At 36.3% G+C, this 15,958-nt stretch overlaps 1 protein-coding gene and 2 pseudogenes across 2 annotated transcripts; 2 read left to right on the top strand and 1 right to left on the bottom strand.

Annotated features, from left to right (window-relative positions):
* The first annotated feature begins 363 nt into the window (after positions 1 to 363).
* On the top strand, positions 364 to 2,631 carry LOC147474744 (BTB/POZ domain-containing protein). The gene is made up of 4 exons (XM_086583700.1): positions 364 to 803; positions 894 to 1,039; positions 1,106 to 1,218; positions 1,892 to 2,631. The coding sequence occupies exons 1-4, from the start codon at positions 685 to 687 to the stop codon at positions 2,492 to 2,494; spliced, it is 981 nt and encodes a 326-aa protein (XP_086439826.1). The 5' UTR covers positions 364 to 684; the 3' UTR covers positions 2,495 to 2,631.
* Positions 2,632 to 3,859: 1,228 nt separating this feature from the next.
* Positions 3,860 to 5,140, bottom strand: LOC147474743 (subtilisin-like protease SBT1.3 pseudogene; annotated as a pseudogene).
* Positions 5,141 to 10,250: 5,110 nt separating this feature from the next.
* LOC147474742 (glutamate receptor 2.2-like) lies at positions 10,251 to 15,029 on the top strand (annotated as a pseudogene). Its single transcript, XR_015209079.1, has 3 exons — positions 10,251 to 12,014; positions 14,255 to 14,330; positions 14,407 to 15,029. The product of XR_015209079.1 is annotated as a glutamate receptor 2.2-like (transcript).
* Positions 15,030 to 15,958: the final 929 nt, after the last annotated feature.

The raw sequence follows: 15,958 nt of genomic DNA, 5'->3' as shown, positions 1-15,958 counted from the left end.
TCTTAAAACATTTGAATCTGCCAAATTATATTTTGTGAGCTAGCGGATGGGGCCTTCGAGCCCCCACACCATTATGTTTTGTTAGATAGAAAGATATATTTTTCACATTTATATTTTCCTTCTCAAGGAGGAAAGTGAGGTAACTTCTTTGGTGATACTTTGCTTTAAACACAAAAATAGAAAAGAAAAATAAAGTAGAAAACGAATTCTCAGGGAATAGAAAAAATTAGATTCTTTGCTTGTTTCAAAGAAGATCTCCAAACAGGAACAAATGCATTTTTGCATATAAAACCGTTTTTCCTGCAGTGAAGTGTAAGCCAATAGAACAACCAAAAACTACCCTCCCTCTTGTTTCTCGTCATTGGTGCAAGTGTGCAACTTATTCCCCACCTAAATTGCGTAAGCAACCCATAAGTCACAACATTGCGTGCCCGAAACCTTGTCGACGAAATCAGCTAAATATAAATAAAATAAGAAAACTGAATCTATTTTATAAGATTCCCTCAAGAATCTTGTTGCAGGTGCACTTGTTCAACAGTTAGCAATAATAGAGGTGTGGTCATTGTTCCATGTTAATGAGGAAAGATCTTCTTCCTATTAGCAAACCTGGGAAAGCCGGGAGAATTCTTGGACGGTTTTTTCGATTGTATCAATGAAATCACATCTGTTCTGGCCTCCGCTAGAATGAGCGAATCCGCTTATAGAGTCGAAACTCAATCCCGACTTGCTCAATGGAAAATAGAGAGCTTGTCTTCTTGTACTTACCGCAAATCCGATCCCTTTAAGATCGGTAACTGGAATTGGTGAGTGGCTTTTGTGTGTTTATGTCTCTGTGTGTTCTAGTGATTGATTTTGTTAGTTTTTATGATCGAACTGTTTCGATGACTTTTCAGGCACTTGTCGGTCGAGAAGAATAAAGTGTTGTATATCAAGTTGTTCCCGGTGATATCTAATGTCACGAGAGATCAGCCACCTATTGCTTCTTTTGTCATTCGTGTGCTCTGTTCACATGGAAGTAGACACACTCTGGTTCATCCTGGTAACTTATCCTTTACTCCATGTTAGTTATTGGAGATGGATGTGTTTTAATTCTTTTCATTTGCAGGAGTAACAGACAAGCAGATCAAGAACAACGACGACTTTGTTTGGGCAATTGAGGCTCCATTAATCGGGAAGTTTGTCATTGACGTCGAGTTCCTGGATTTAAAGACAGCCAACGTACGAAATTTCCATATCCTGTTTGATATCTTCATACTTGTTCATAATTGCTTTTGGGAATCTTGTTGTTTTTAATTGCTCGTATACACAATTATCAAAAGAGAAAAAAGAAAAAGAAAAAAAATGCTCGTGTACCTAAATGAACTACCTTGCATAGCCATATAGTCTCTTTTTCTTTGGGAACTGATTGTGGGTTAGGGCATTGGGCAGACCGGAATCTGTATTTAGATTCAAGGCCTCTCACTGCAATAATAGATCTCAAAGAATCCGACTCCTCAACACTGACAATAAAGTGTCCTTATTTTCCAGAAACTTCACACCCAGTTTTGATGGCATTTTGGTATTGACTGATTTTTTTTTATCCTCCACCTGTATATGCAAAGGACTGAACTATGTATATCCTTCAACTTTTCTCCACACGCTGTCCTGTTTTTCATTTGAATATTGAACCATAACAATGCTGCTTAAGAATACCTTCTCCAGGTGGCGTCCAGCTAAGATTCATAGCCATACATTTGACAACATTTGATATAACCTGTGAGATATGTTAGAAGTTCTGATTTTATTTATTTTTTATTTTTTATTTCTGGTAATCTGTATATTTTCATATTTAATAGTGTAGCTATTTTGCATATATCAAGTATCCGTTTTAGTTTTTGATATTAATACACAGGACGGCAAACCTTGTTCTATTTGGGTAGAAGGATTGACACAGAGAAGATCTAGTGCAACTGCTCTTGCAACACTGGGGAGAATGTTATCAGAAAGTATCCACACAGATATAACGATATATGCCTCTGATGGGAGCATCGGTGCCCACCGTGCCATCCTTTCCTCTAGATCACCTGTTTTCCGGAGCATGTTCTCGCACAATCTCAAAGAGAAAGAACTATCAACTATAAACATCTCTGACATGTCAATTGAAGCTTGCCACGCTTTCCTCAACTACGTATATGGTAGCATCCAACATGAAGAGTTCCTGATGCACCGACTTGCTCTTCTCCGTGCAGCTGATAAGTATGACATTTCTGACCTGAAAGAAGCTTGCCATGAGAGCCTTTTAGAAGATATTGATGCCAAAAATGTACTAGAAAGGCTCCAGACTGCACATCTCTACCAGTTGCCAAGACTTAAGGGCAGTTGCATGAGGTATCTTGTAAAGTTTGGTAAGATATTCGACATTCGAGATGATTTCAATGTCTTTTTACAGTGTGCTGATAGGGATATCATAGCGGAAATCTTCCAGGAGGTCCTTGCTGTGTGGAAAGGTTTCTAAATTCTTAAGAAAACAAAATGAAAGAAAACCATGGCTTTGTGTGGGTATTGCTCTATAGTGGGATTAATGTACATAATTGATAATTCTACTGTACAGGATTTGTTTCCTTACAAATGACGATTCTTTTAGCATTCTAATGTTGTTTATCAATATACCCTTCTTTAGAAAAGAAAAAAAGAAAACGAAAAAATTTAATGGCTTTGTTAGGTGATTAATGTAAAAAATCTATTGTGCAGGATTTGTTTACTATATATATTATTTTTTCAATAATCAAGACATAGTTATACATTTATAAGCGCATCATCAACGCCACCTAAAATCATTTTAACAAATCAGCTTTTTAAGGTAAGTAAAAATGCCATTTCTAGGTTAAGCTTCAACGCGATTTTGCTAAATTTATATTTTTTCTTTTCTGGACCGGAGAATTTGTGCGGTCTAGATTTTCACCTTTTTAAAATGATTTTTTTACATATATAAAATAATTTCCTCTTTCGTCTTATTCGAAAATTTGGGACGGCTAAAGTTGTCCAGTCCCACCCATTTCTAGAATTCTCACAAAAATAGTTTCGTTTTTCACCATGACTGCGATAGAAATGGGTTTTATTGAAATGGGATATGTGGAGACTGTTTTTGCCTAATTTATTTCTATTATGCGTTGGAAACTGGGATAGAAATGAGAAATAGATAAACTGGGATAGAAATGAGAAATAGAAATGCGTCCATGATGCTCTAAATCAAAGACCATTAATACTGAGTAGTTGAGAATGCTCCCAGTGACCCACGTCAGCCCCTTTTTTTTCTTGGGACTCGACACATCAGATTTTTACCAAAAAATGAATTCTAATTTTTTTTTACGCCATTTTTTTTTGCGATTTCAATTGTTAAGAAAGCCAAAATACATAAAACCCAAAATAGACAAGTAGATAAAACCTCTTTCTTAAATCTTATCTCCATTCTTAAATTTTATCTCCATTCTTACTTTTCGTTCTTAAATCTTATCTCCATTCTTAAACAAAGAAAAACACGAAAAGTGAGAGCCGGTAAGTTACTTTTTGTGATCCTTAGGGAAAATCAGCTATATGTCAACAGGGAAAAGTGCTCTTTTGCTCACTCAAAAGGAGATCAAGTTTCGGCAACGTCATTGGTGGAGGCAAAACGCTTTAGAGGCCCAAAATAACGGCACACGATTTGGAGTGGAGCCGTACTTTATAGCTTGGCACTTGATTTGAGACCGACGCTTGAACAAGGTATAACTATCAACTCCAAACCCCTTGGTGAAAATCTTTCATTCTTGTTTTATGATTATTACAACTATTAAATTAGAACACGTTCTAAGATAATAGTGTCAAATTCTTGTTTGTCGATTTGGTTGTCTACAGAGCTCATTGAATTCTCCGCTCCGTTCAAAACTCTGTTCAAGTTTGTCAAGTCAAGTAGGGGAATAAAACCGCCTCACGGCTCTGGGAATACAGCAGAAATGGATGGATAATTTAGATCTCCTGGGTTAGCGAATGAACGTCGGCAAGATCGATTGGATGATTTGGTAAAGGCTCTCAGTTGCGTCGGGGTTAGCTTTTGTGTGCACAGGAAGTTCAAGTAATCGTCTGACCCAATATCATAAATTAGGCCAGGGTGAAGAGCTCTTGACGGGTTTATATGGCCAGCTCCATGGTCGAATGGATTTGAAGGCGCGTTTGTTGAAGCATCTTTCAATGGGTCAAAGGTATTATCATGGATATAAGCTGTAGTCATCAATGCTGATTTGATTGTAGCAGGACTCCATTCTGGGTGTCTTGCCTTGAGCAAAGCTGCAACACCACTAACATGAGGACATGACATAGACGTTCCTGACAAGATGTTAAACTTCACTTTCCTGTGATCTGTTAGCAGAACGGATGGCCCTATTTTCTCCGTCTAAGCAGCAAGGATGTTCACACATCACACCAGGTGCAACAAGATCGGGCTTCAGAATTTCTAACGTCAGGAAGTTGGGTCCTCTCGATGAGAATGCTGCTACTATAGGCGAAGGCCGAATGCCCAACTTCGTCCCCAAGAAAGCTAGAGTTGCTGTTGGTCGTGGGTTGGTCAGGGCGTACTGCTTAATCATTTTTCCTGCCGTTGCTCCAACTGCTATTGCTGGTACAAGATGGCTATCTGCAACCAGCTCCTCTCCATTTTCAGCAGTGTTGGCCAATATCATGCCCCTCCCCTGCATCCTTCACTACCTGCCCTTTATGTACTCTCGGACTGATGCCTCTGTCACATATCACAATCTTCCCAGTCACAACAGCTGGATCCATGGCTCCCTCAAGACACATGGAGGTTGGGTCAGGGGCTGCTCGAGTTGGTACCCAAATACACTAACGAATACACTAACGGGTATTACCTCTGTGTTGATAGATTGATCCGGCCTCTGTAGAGTGAAACACCCGACAATGTTCTTCTACTCCCTAGCTTCACAACAGATGGGAAATCTCTATCCATTGTGCTGGCTCCGACTGTGGTGATCCATGGAGACACATTCATGAGAGTAATCGGATCTGGCCCTCCATTTCCAGCTGAACAGGAAACGAATACACCATTTTCCATTGCTCCAAAAGTCGCCACTGCTAAGCTATCATGGCTGTAAGAGGTGGCGCCATGATATCAAGTACTGCTTGATCGACAGCAGATAAAATGTCTGAACTAGATTGATGAGTAGAACTCAGAAAAGAAATTTACTGCTCATTGAGATTGAGTTGCTGCAGTTATTCGATGCTTCATTCTTGCAAAGGCCTGACCGCCGAGTCACCTCACCTTTTATTCTTGCTGTTCAGGTAAAATATAAATATACATAGGAAGGTTGTAATTATTAAAAGTCATTTTGACAATTACCTTAATGTTAGATTGTCAGAAACAAAGATATCCTATTCATTTAACAATTAATCTGGGAATTTAGAAGTGGTAAATGACATGAGATGAGGGACACCTAACTTATTCATTTGAAGTGAAAAATGGCCTAAGGTATTATCTGAATTTTAATAATTAAGCAAAGGAGCATAAAATAATGGTACTAAGAATGAGAAGACAAATCAAACATGGCATTTTGGTGGCAAAATTATGAGGAGCAATGTGAATGTCTCGGATGAGATAGTAACAATTTGAACTATTGTTTAAGGTGTGCGATGAAGAAGTTGTAAAGCTTCTTCGGTACCAACATTGATGTAAATGAAAATGATGAGAGAAGGAAACTCCGCTGCATTGCTACCTCAAAACCTTTGCTCAATACTAAGATTCGGGTTTGGTGAATTTTATGTCTCAAGTGCATTGCTATCGAATAGCAGTTCATAGTTAAAATCTGCAGACAGGGACACATATTTTTCTTATCTTTGTTAAGATTGTGGCGTTTGCTTAATGATAATCGTAGGATTTCATTTTCGCTTACAAACGTGGAGCCAATGTGAGCTAGAGAAACAAGTTGGGCTGACCCCCTCCACCTTTGCCGCTTCCGGTGGTTATTTCCAAGCACTCGGTATAAGGGACTGCTCCCTCCAAGTAGTCTTTTGTCTTTTGCCTGTACTTGGACAAGTCATACAAATATTCTAATACATTGAAATTGAAAATCAGGTGTTACGTTATCCCAAATATGTTCCGGATCCTCCTCCTAAAAGATCCAGACTGCGTTGATGCAATTTCAGAAACTCAAGAACCAGCAATAACCTTTCATGTAAACCCTATTCCTATTCCTATTCCACGCTTATCTGACCCTTTGAAGAATTGCGAAAGGGAGATTCTGAAGGCCTTGACTTCTCTGGCGGAGATGGTACCGGTGAGACTGAGAATCTGCCCTTGCCATTATGTGTTGAAGACATCACGACTTAAACACGGACTTAGGTAGACTTCGCGATGAGATTTGTTAAGCCAAGATGATGGGGTGGCAATGGGTGGAGAAGGGAAAAAGCAAAGACATCAAGTAAGTAACAACATCATTATCAACTATTTAAGCTATATATCGAAGATCTACTTTCATGACAATAATATCAACTTTCTACAAGAGATTAAAATCTGACATATGCCCATACCTTGAGTTGGCTCAACTTTCCGTTTTTTGAATGGAGGATCTCTCTTTGGTTTATGGGTTGTCCTTCTTGAATTTATTAGCAAAACGTATAAATGTTGTTGATCAGGGTAAAATTAAATAAAAGAGGGCGTTAATGAGGCTGGGAGTAGGAATCACAAGATACACCAGAATCTTTAAGACACCGCACAGGAGTAGCTCAGTAACTACTACTCTTTCAGGGGGGTTCTGTACTGCAAGCCTCAACTTTGATCAACTCTATAAATTTTGTGTGGACGACTTTTTAAGCAAAGTACTGATTTTATTGTATTTTGATTTCTGGCATGGTTATTAAAGGTATTGTGGTTAAAACTGCATAGAGAGAGGTGAAGAAGTCTAACACAATCCAAAACGTGAGAACTGAATTTTCAAAACTGGAAGGTATATCTATGGTAAAAATCAAGAAGAGTCCATTTGTGGGAGATTGGCTTCAGAATGAGCAAATGGTTGTTGATTATGACATAAAGAATGGCTCAATCATTAGTGTCTTTCTGGATTCAGGATTCCGAACAAAAATACATATAAAGATGTTGCAGATTGGGAAGCCAATAACACTTGATGTGGATATGAGGGACACAGTCCTTACTATCAAGTCGCGAGGATCTGAGAACAAGGAGGGTATCTCGTTGGCCAACAAGAGCTTTTCTACTTAGGAGAAGAAGTGGATGATGGTCGAACGATTGCAAGTTATAACATTGAGGGAGGGTCAACAATTTATGCAGTCTTTCGTTTGGGAGATACAATGCTAATATCGGTTACTACTGAAAAAAATAGAACTTTTAGTCTTAAAGTGAAAAGATGGTTTACGGTTTTGAATGTCAAGTTCCTGATTGTAAGCATGTTGGAGATCCCAATTGGCAAACGTAAACTCGGCTTGACAAGGTGGAGCTGGAGAATGATATGACTTTAGCAGACTTACATTTTTCAGAAGGACAGACATTGAATTTGAGGAGTGATAGCATGCAAATATTCATTAGGGTGCCTTTAGGTAAATTGATTAATTGCAGAGTGGATGGATCTTATACCGTTCAAAATGTGCAAGAAATGATTGAAGAGCAGGAGGGAATACATATAAGGTCGCAAAGGCTCATCTACAGTGCGATGTAGCTTGAGCCTTCGCACAGTTTGGACGACTACAATATTAAGGAAGACACCACACTTTATTTGGTTCTTCGTCTATGTGGGTGTTAGATAAAGATAATTGTTAATCTTCTGGTTGGATTAGTTGATTTGATAGAAGGTATTGTACGTTTTAGCATATTGTTCTTATTGCTTAGAAGCTTTTTAGAATTTTATTTCTATGCAATTTAAAAATGTATGTATTTTAATTTTATATATTAGCAGTAGTTGTAGTTAATTTTAGTAGTTAAATACATTTATTTTTATTTTTATTTTTTAAATTTTAGTTTCATTTTGCGTACATTAGAGATGTGTTATGTATCGGGTTCGGTGCACTCCACGTGCGCTTATGACATGGTGGGATGATATTAAAAAAGTTGGTGCACTTGACCATGCTAGAGATGTAATTCTAGCGATTTTTTTTTATAGTTAAACTTTGGTATTTGGACTCAAGTTTTAGTAGATTGTTTAATTTCTTTGACACTCATAGGCCACATTATTAGCATGGCTTTCAAAAAGTAAAAAAATTACATAATAAGCAATTAGTGTTGTAATATATTATGAGGCTTCAAATGGGGTATATAACGGTGCATTTAGATTGATTGTTTTATTCAGTTTTTTTTTTTATAATGGATCGCTACCAAGTGCTACTCTTCTCAACCATGCCTAAATTCTTAGAAAGAGAGCTGGAAACAATTATGGTAGCCGTGTAGCTGGAACCACGATGAGATATACTCAGCTGATGGTTAGTTTAATTGGATTGAGGGAGTATTGAACATTGCTGATAATCAGGTTCTTTGTAATTATAAATTAGAGTGCCATCTACTGGATGTTCCTAATTAGTATTCCCATTACCATATGATTCTCCAGCCTCATAAGGTATTAACATATTGATGTAAGAATGGCATTTTTATCCTTTAAGTGAAACTGATTTATTAGCATCTTAAAAGGATAGACTACAACTCCCTATATCAATAGTATACGGTATTGCCTGAGATCATAAAATATGATAGCTATAAATATATCAGTGGTCTTGATGAAGATAAATGGAGAATTTGCGTGAATTTGAGGAATTACATTTTTTTTTTAATTTTGAATTGTGGATTGGTAGAACAAAAGAGACATAATTCTATGTTACTCCATTTGTTTAAAAAATAATTTCAGGATATAAAGGGGTTCAAGGTTCCTCCTTAGATTACGCTTTTCATCTCATTTAGAAATGTATGGAACCCCTGTCCAACATTATTTAATTTTCTATTTTCAAGTGAAGTTGAAGTAAAATTTTTAGACGACTTCTCATTTCCAAGGCAAATATAGCTATTCTAACATAAATTCTTGTTTGGTCATGTGGATGGCACCCGACTAAGTTTGAACTTGGATATTTTCATGTCTCTAGAGGATTCAAGGTTCCTCCTTAGATTGTGTTTTTCATTTCATTTAGTGATGTATGCAACTCCCCATGCGACAAAATGTAATATTCTATTTCCAAATGAATTTCCATGAAAATTTTCGAGCAGCTTATAATTTCTGGAAAATACAACTATTCCAACAGTATGATTATTGTTTCATGTCACGTGGACGTGCCACCTGTTTAATTTGAACTTAGCCTTACCCACTCTCTCAATGCCTATTCGATCAGTGTCATTCGATCTTCAACCTCACCACCCACCAAATAAAGTTCTTCCCCATGGTAAGTTCTTCCTCACGGTAAGATAATCACTTTGCTTCAGAGATATATTATTATACGTTTTTACAACTCTTAAGATCTGTGCTTTAAAGATAATCACTTTGTTGGGTGGTTATATAACGTTTTCCAAATATATCAGAATTGTTAAAGATTTGTTACCCAAGGTTTACGTCTCTGTCATGACTCACGAGGTCAATTTCCAATTAGTAGAGCTCCTGTTATTTGGTTTAATTTGTTCTTATTATGGAATCAAATTCCCAGGTTTTCTTCATCTCTTCAATTCCCTATAAAGTATATGTTAAAATGTGGCCCTTATTTTCTTCATTTCATTGTGCTATTTAGGACAATAATACTTCAAAAAAAATTAGAAAAACATAAAGCCATCAAACAAAGTATATATATATTTATAAGCAGTGAATGCTATCAATATACATATATTATTTATTTAAGTGGATTTTAGGTTTTTGAGTCATTAGCTATCTATGTAGCAAGTCCGGCCATAGGCCGGGCCAAATGGCTAGTAATCCAAAAAACTAGGTTAAAAAAGGGTGATTTTGGACATACCCAACAAAACACTCCCATACCCCATAACTAACAGAAATTTTTACCATACCCCAATAACTGTCTAAATCCAATAATATCTTCTATATGTTTTTGGGGTATTTCCCATAAAGACAAAAGGATTAAAAAAAAAGAAAAACAAAAAATAACGACCACCTTTTTTTTTGGTACCCGCCTGTTTTGAGTGAAAATTTCTTTTCGCACTCTTCTTCTTCATAAACCCAGAGTTCCTTTGAAACTAGACTATAAAAAAACTCGTGGATGATCCTATAGAAGAAATACATTTGCTGTTTCAAGTCATATACAATATTCCTTTCTAATTTCTATATAAATATCTTTCCAATTTTTCCTAGCAAGTAATTTTGCGGTGTTTTAATATAACTACATGATAACTATAAAACTAGGCTATTCATGATAACTACAAAACTAGGCTATTCATGATAACTACAAAACTAGGCTGGTTCTTCATACCAGAGATTCCAAACTGGTATTATCTTTGCTACATTTGCAGGTACTTTTTGTTCTTCCCCTGTCAATTATGATAACTGTTTTTATGCAATCTAGAAAATAAAAGCCAATATTCTGCTATGGTCTAAAAAGCACCTTCGGTTGAAAAATCCTCTTATTTCAAATGTTTATGGTACCAAAGCAGTAGGTATTCTCATATTTCTAGATCTTTTTCGCAGAAATACTTCCTGGTTAAATTTTCATTATGTCACTTCCTTCGCGGTGTTAATGTTATAGCAACGGATCTCTTAGAAAGTTCGAAAGTGCAAGCGATCATAGGGCCTCAAAAGTCTGAACATACTGAGTTTATCGCCGATCTGGGTTACAAGGTTCATATACCAATAATATCATTCTCTGCAACTATTCCTTCAATTTATTCACGAAGCCCTTATTTTGTTCGAACTGCTCCTGATGAACAAAGTCAAGTAAAAGCTATTGCATCCATCACCCAGGCCTTTGAATGGAGAAAAGTCCTCCTCATCCATGAAGACAGTGACTACGGAAATAGATTGGTACCAGATTTGATCAATGCCTTCCAAGATATAAACACTCGTGTCATTTATAGAAGCTTCATTTCTCCTTTTGCAACAGAAGATCAAATCGTTGAAGAGTTGCAGAAGTTGATGATAATGTAAACTAGTGTTTTCATAGTACATATGTCAGCACCTTTTGGTGTCAAATTCTTTTTGAAGGAAAAAGATTTGGGAATGATGAATGAAGGGTATGTATGGATACTCACAAACGGGCTAATGAACGTCTTAGATGTATTGGAACCTACTATACTTGATTCTATGCAAGGTGCATTGGGAGTAGTCCCATACATTGCAAGATCAGAAAAGCTTGACAACTTCAATACAAGATGGAAAAGAGAGTCGTTCATCGGAAAAGAAATGATCAATTTTGGGCTATGGGCATACGACACTATATGGGCACTTGCAATGGCAGCTGAGAGAGTGGGAGATATGAAACCCAACTCCCTCAGGCTAGAATCAGATGGAAACTTTATTGATGTCCTGGGAGTCTCCCAGACAGGACCAAAGCTGCTTGAAGAGATCTTAAAGATAAAATTTGAAGGACTGAGTGGAGAATTCCATGTTGTCAATGGACAGTTACAACCCTCAGCCTTTCTAATACTCAATGTTGTTGGTAAAGGTGGGAGAGATGTCCGCTTCTAGACATCAAAACATGGAATTTCGAGAGACCTAATGAACTTAAATAGTGAAGGACCATACTCAACTTCAGCCAAGCATTTCCGAGTTATTATTTGGCCAGGAGAATCAACAACTGTACCAAAGGATTGGGCGATCCCAATGAATGGGAAGAAACTCAAAATTGGTGTTCCTGTGCCAGAAGGCTTCAGTGAGTTGGTGAACGTGGAAAAGGACCCTTATACCAACTCCACGAGAGTCAGTGGGTATTGTATAGACGTGTTCAAATCTGCCATAGAGTCATTGCCATATACTCTTCCTTATGAGTTTGTGCCTTTTCAAAGAGAAGATGGGAAAAGTGCTGGCAGTTACAATGATCTTATATACCAAGTCCACCTTAAGGTAAATTTTCTTAATATTGACTATATCAACATAGCATACAACTCTATAGATTCTTCTCATTTGCTTCATTTTTCGAGGTGGGAATGATCAGAACTATGACGTTGTGGTGGGAGATATAGCAATAACAGCCAACCGGTTGTTATATGTTTGTATATGTTCATTGTAGTAATCCAAAGTATAATAGTCTTCTGCTTCTCCCATTCGTCAAAATTTGATTTTGAATTTTTTTCTTCATCCTCCTCATTCAGTTGGTATTCATCCTCATTACTTTGGTATGATTGATTCAAATCAAAAGTGGGTGTTTGCATGTTTATTGATGAGATAAAATAATAAGAGGTTATTGGAAAAGAAAAGAAAAGGAAAAAAAAAATGCGTTTTTTTTTTTTCTGAATCACGTAGAGTAAATGACTTGTTTTAGTCAATAAATATCTTGGGTACGTCTAATAAAAAAGAAGGGTAATTTAGGAAGCTAAATATGTCTAGAATCATTTTTTTTATTATTTTAAAGTTGGGGTACGGGAGTGTTTTGTTGGGTATGTCCAAGATTACCCTTCAAAAATCCTGATTTTGGTATTTATTACCCAAAAACCCGTTGACTTTATGAATTACGTCTAAAACCCACCTGGTTTTAAAAAGTTTGAAATAAAGGTTTCATTTTCAGTAAGTTGCGAGAAAAAACAAGCTAGCCGTACCTTATTTGTTTTTTCAAAATACCGTATATACCATTTTTATATGAAACTTGTTACTTAGTTTATTTCTTTCTCAATTTAGGTTTTTATCATCATGAATTTGGAAAGAAATTGGTGATGGTGATTTCTCATATCGTGATTTAACTCGAGTGAAAGAAATTTTGTGTTGTACAATGGATTTTACTGTTCTTGGAGTTATATCCTACAAAAATTTGACTCTCGCAAGTCGTATTGGTCCGTCTTATTCAATTATCGATTTCAGAAATGGGATTTCGACAAATTGGCCCGAGTTAAATCCATCATGCTTTGATATTTCTTTCACTCGCGATGGAAAGTCATTTGTTATAGAAAATGATGCAGAGCTTCAATCTTTAGCGTGCTACAGCTTTGCAAAGGGCCAATTGATGTCTCTTTGAAACTTGCTAGTATGTTGTGTTTTTATTTATGGAGTAGGTAAGCGTAGTACATCTGGTGATAATTCTTCTAATTCTTATGGTAACTCTTGTGCTTATGGTAGTGAAATAGTGCTTATTAAAGAATTGAGGAGTACATTATGGGCTTCTAATCTCAAACATGTTGGTCAAACATTTGTTAATGTTAATGATATTCGTCTTAAAGTATTGTAGTATTCTATTGAGACTGGGTACAAATATCAGTTTTCAAAGAATGATCCGCGGAGAGTTACGGTTTATTGTGCTAAGAAGGATAGTACTGGTTGTTTGTGGCGTGTACATGCAGTTTCCGAGTTTAACTCTTTCGTGATAAAAACTATGCATTCTGAGCACTCTTGTGGATTCGTCTGTAAAGATGTTAATAGTTGTTAGATGTTGAGGAAGCTAGTGGAAAATCTTATTTAAGAGATTATGCGTGGTATGCCTTTGGTAAAGCCAAGAGATTTGATGACTACGTTGAAGACTGACTAAGGGCTTGACATTACATATTACTATGCGTACACGACTAAAAAGATGGCTTTGGAGGAGATTCATGGTATAGATGGACTGTGTTTTCACCAGTTGAAATGGTTGAAGAATGCAATCGTAGAAAGTAATCTTAGAAGTCGCGTTATTCTGGATATTGACTCTACGAAAAAATTTGAAAGAATGTTCATATGCTTTGAGGCTTCCAACTATGGTTTTAACTATTGTCGTCCTATAGTGTACTTAGATGGTACTTTTTTGAAGAATAAGCATAAGGGATGTTTGTTAGCTGCAACCGCCAAAAATGGAAATCAAGGTAACGTAATATATCATTTAGAATGCATTGATTATTTGTTATCTATATAAACATGAAATAGTATTATATTGTTATTGAGAAGCTTACCTAACAATAATGTTTGTTAATGCATATTAGACTAACCATTTTTTTTTTCTATTTTGGTTATTCTTGAAGAGATTTTTCTGTTGACCATTGCTATAGTGGTTAGTGAAACTGATGCAAATTGGTTTTGGTTCCTAGAACAATTGAAACTTGTTATTTCAAGTGATAGAATTTTGACATTTTTGAGTGATCGACATGTTGGACTGGTTAAAAATATTCCAATTGTGTTTCCAGGGCCATTTCACTCGTATTGTCTTTGGCACTTGAAGAACAATGTTGGTTCTGCTATACGGAAAGATAACAAATTGAGGTAATATGTTGTAAAGCTATTTTCTGATTGTGCTTATGCAACTTCTCATCATGAATTTTTTACTTGTGTTGAAAAGTTGAAGAAACATGGCGGTCTTCCTGTGCAAAGGTTTTTGACAAATATTAGATTGGAAAATTGGGCAAATGCATACTTCCACGGTGCTAGATATGGTGAGATGTGTTCGACACTAGCTGAATGTTTCAATGCATGGATTACTAAGGAGCACTTCCTGCCTATTACTCCTATGCTTTTTGGAATCATGGAAAAGATGATGGAAATGAGTTGGAACAGATTGGAGGAGTCTATGAAATGGAATTCTGTTTTATGTCCACAAATAGAGATAGTACTGGCTAGCAAGGACTTTGAGGGTGGTTAGATCCAATTAAAATTAATTTATAATTCATAGCGACGTTATTCATTCAATTGATTTGAAGAATAGAACATGTACTTGTAACTATTAGCGTATCGATAATTTCCCTTGCATACATGCTACCACCTGTATTGGTAGTAAAGGTGATTCATTTTATGGCTACATTGATGAAGGATATATGGTGATCACGTTCAGGCAATGTTACTCACATTATATCAAGCCAGTTCCGAATGGTTCTATTCCAAGACATATGCCTGATTCTCCTGTGGTTTATCCGTGTAGTCCGAAGATTGGTCCTAGTAGACCTAAGAAGAAAAGAATTGAAAGCACCGGTGTGATTCATTAGTCTGTGATCAGTTTTGATGTTCTCGACAAACCATATGTTTTTAGTTATCTTAATTGAGATTTTTAAGTTTGGTCTTCTGACATTTATTAATGAGAAATTGATACTCATTGTATACTTTTATGGAATTTTGATACTCATTTGAGATTATTCACTGGTCGGTTTGTTTTATTTTTCATTTGTTATAATGAAATTTATAGTCTATAAAATGATTCATGTTGCCGTCGTAATTGAGAGTGCAACATTTATGTTGTAGTCGTAATTGACAGTGCAACATTCATGTTGCAGTCTATTGCAGTCGTAATTGAGAGTGCAACATTCATGTTGCAGTAGTAATGCGTGAGACTTACTAAACCCATCTCTTTTAAAGGAGACTTCTCCATTTTACAGGTGCCATGCTATGTACTACAACTACATAGTTTGATGCTTCCTTTTAAACTGGGTGTTTTTGTCTTTGGAATCATGTAGTCATAATGCAGACAAAGCTAAACCCATTTGTTAGAAACTTGGAATTTAGGAAGAAACTGGCTGATAAGGTATTCAACATGAACATGCATAGGTTACTAGCATTTAAGAACAATTCAAGCCACCACCTGCTTGTGACCATCGACAATGAAAAATGGTTTTGTTATAAGTGAACTCCCAAAATAAAAGTTGGTGTTCATTAATGGTCTCATTGAGGTTTTTCAAGATACGTATACATAAGAATTTATAAAATGCAATTATCTGTAGCAAATCTTAACAAAATTTTGTTAAATAGATACACATGATTCATAATAGAGGATTATTCACTATATCTTACAATAGTTGGGGACAAATTAATATAACTGAAAATGTGGTAACAAATTTACAAGAGCAACAAAAGATAGAACCTTTAAATGTGGTAACAAATTTGCAGTGGAATTTGACAGTGCA

Source organism: Coptis chinensis, chromosome 9 (assembly GCF_015680905.1).
Source record: "Coptis chinensis isolate HL-2020 chromosome 9, ASM1568090v1, whole genome shotgun sequence".
Lineage (NCBI taxonomy): Eukaryota > Viridiplantae > Streptophyta > Magnoliopsida > Ranunculales > Ranunculaceae > Coptis > Coptis chinensis.
The sequence above is the reverse complement of the archived record's forward strand: the minus strand, read 5'-3'. Positions and strand labels throughout refer to the sequence as shown.

Bases quoted from the DNA above. Each gene is read 5' to 3' on its own strand.
- LOC147474744 (XM_086583700.1), top strand. From the start codon at position 685: ATGAGCGAATCCGCTTATAGAGTCGAAACTCAATCCCGACTTGCTCAA. The intron at 804-893 runs GTGAGTGGCTTT...ATGACTTTTCAG, and splicing joins AAGATCGGTAACTGGAATTG to GCACTTGTCGGTCGAGAAGA. The intron at 1,219-1,891 runs GTACGAAATTTC...ATTAATACACAG, and splicing joins TGGATTTAAAGACAGCCAAC to GACGGCAAACCTTGTTCTAT.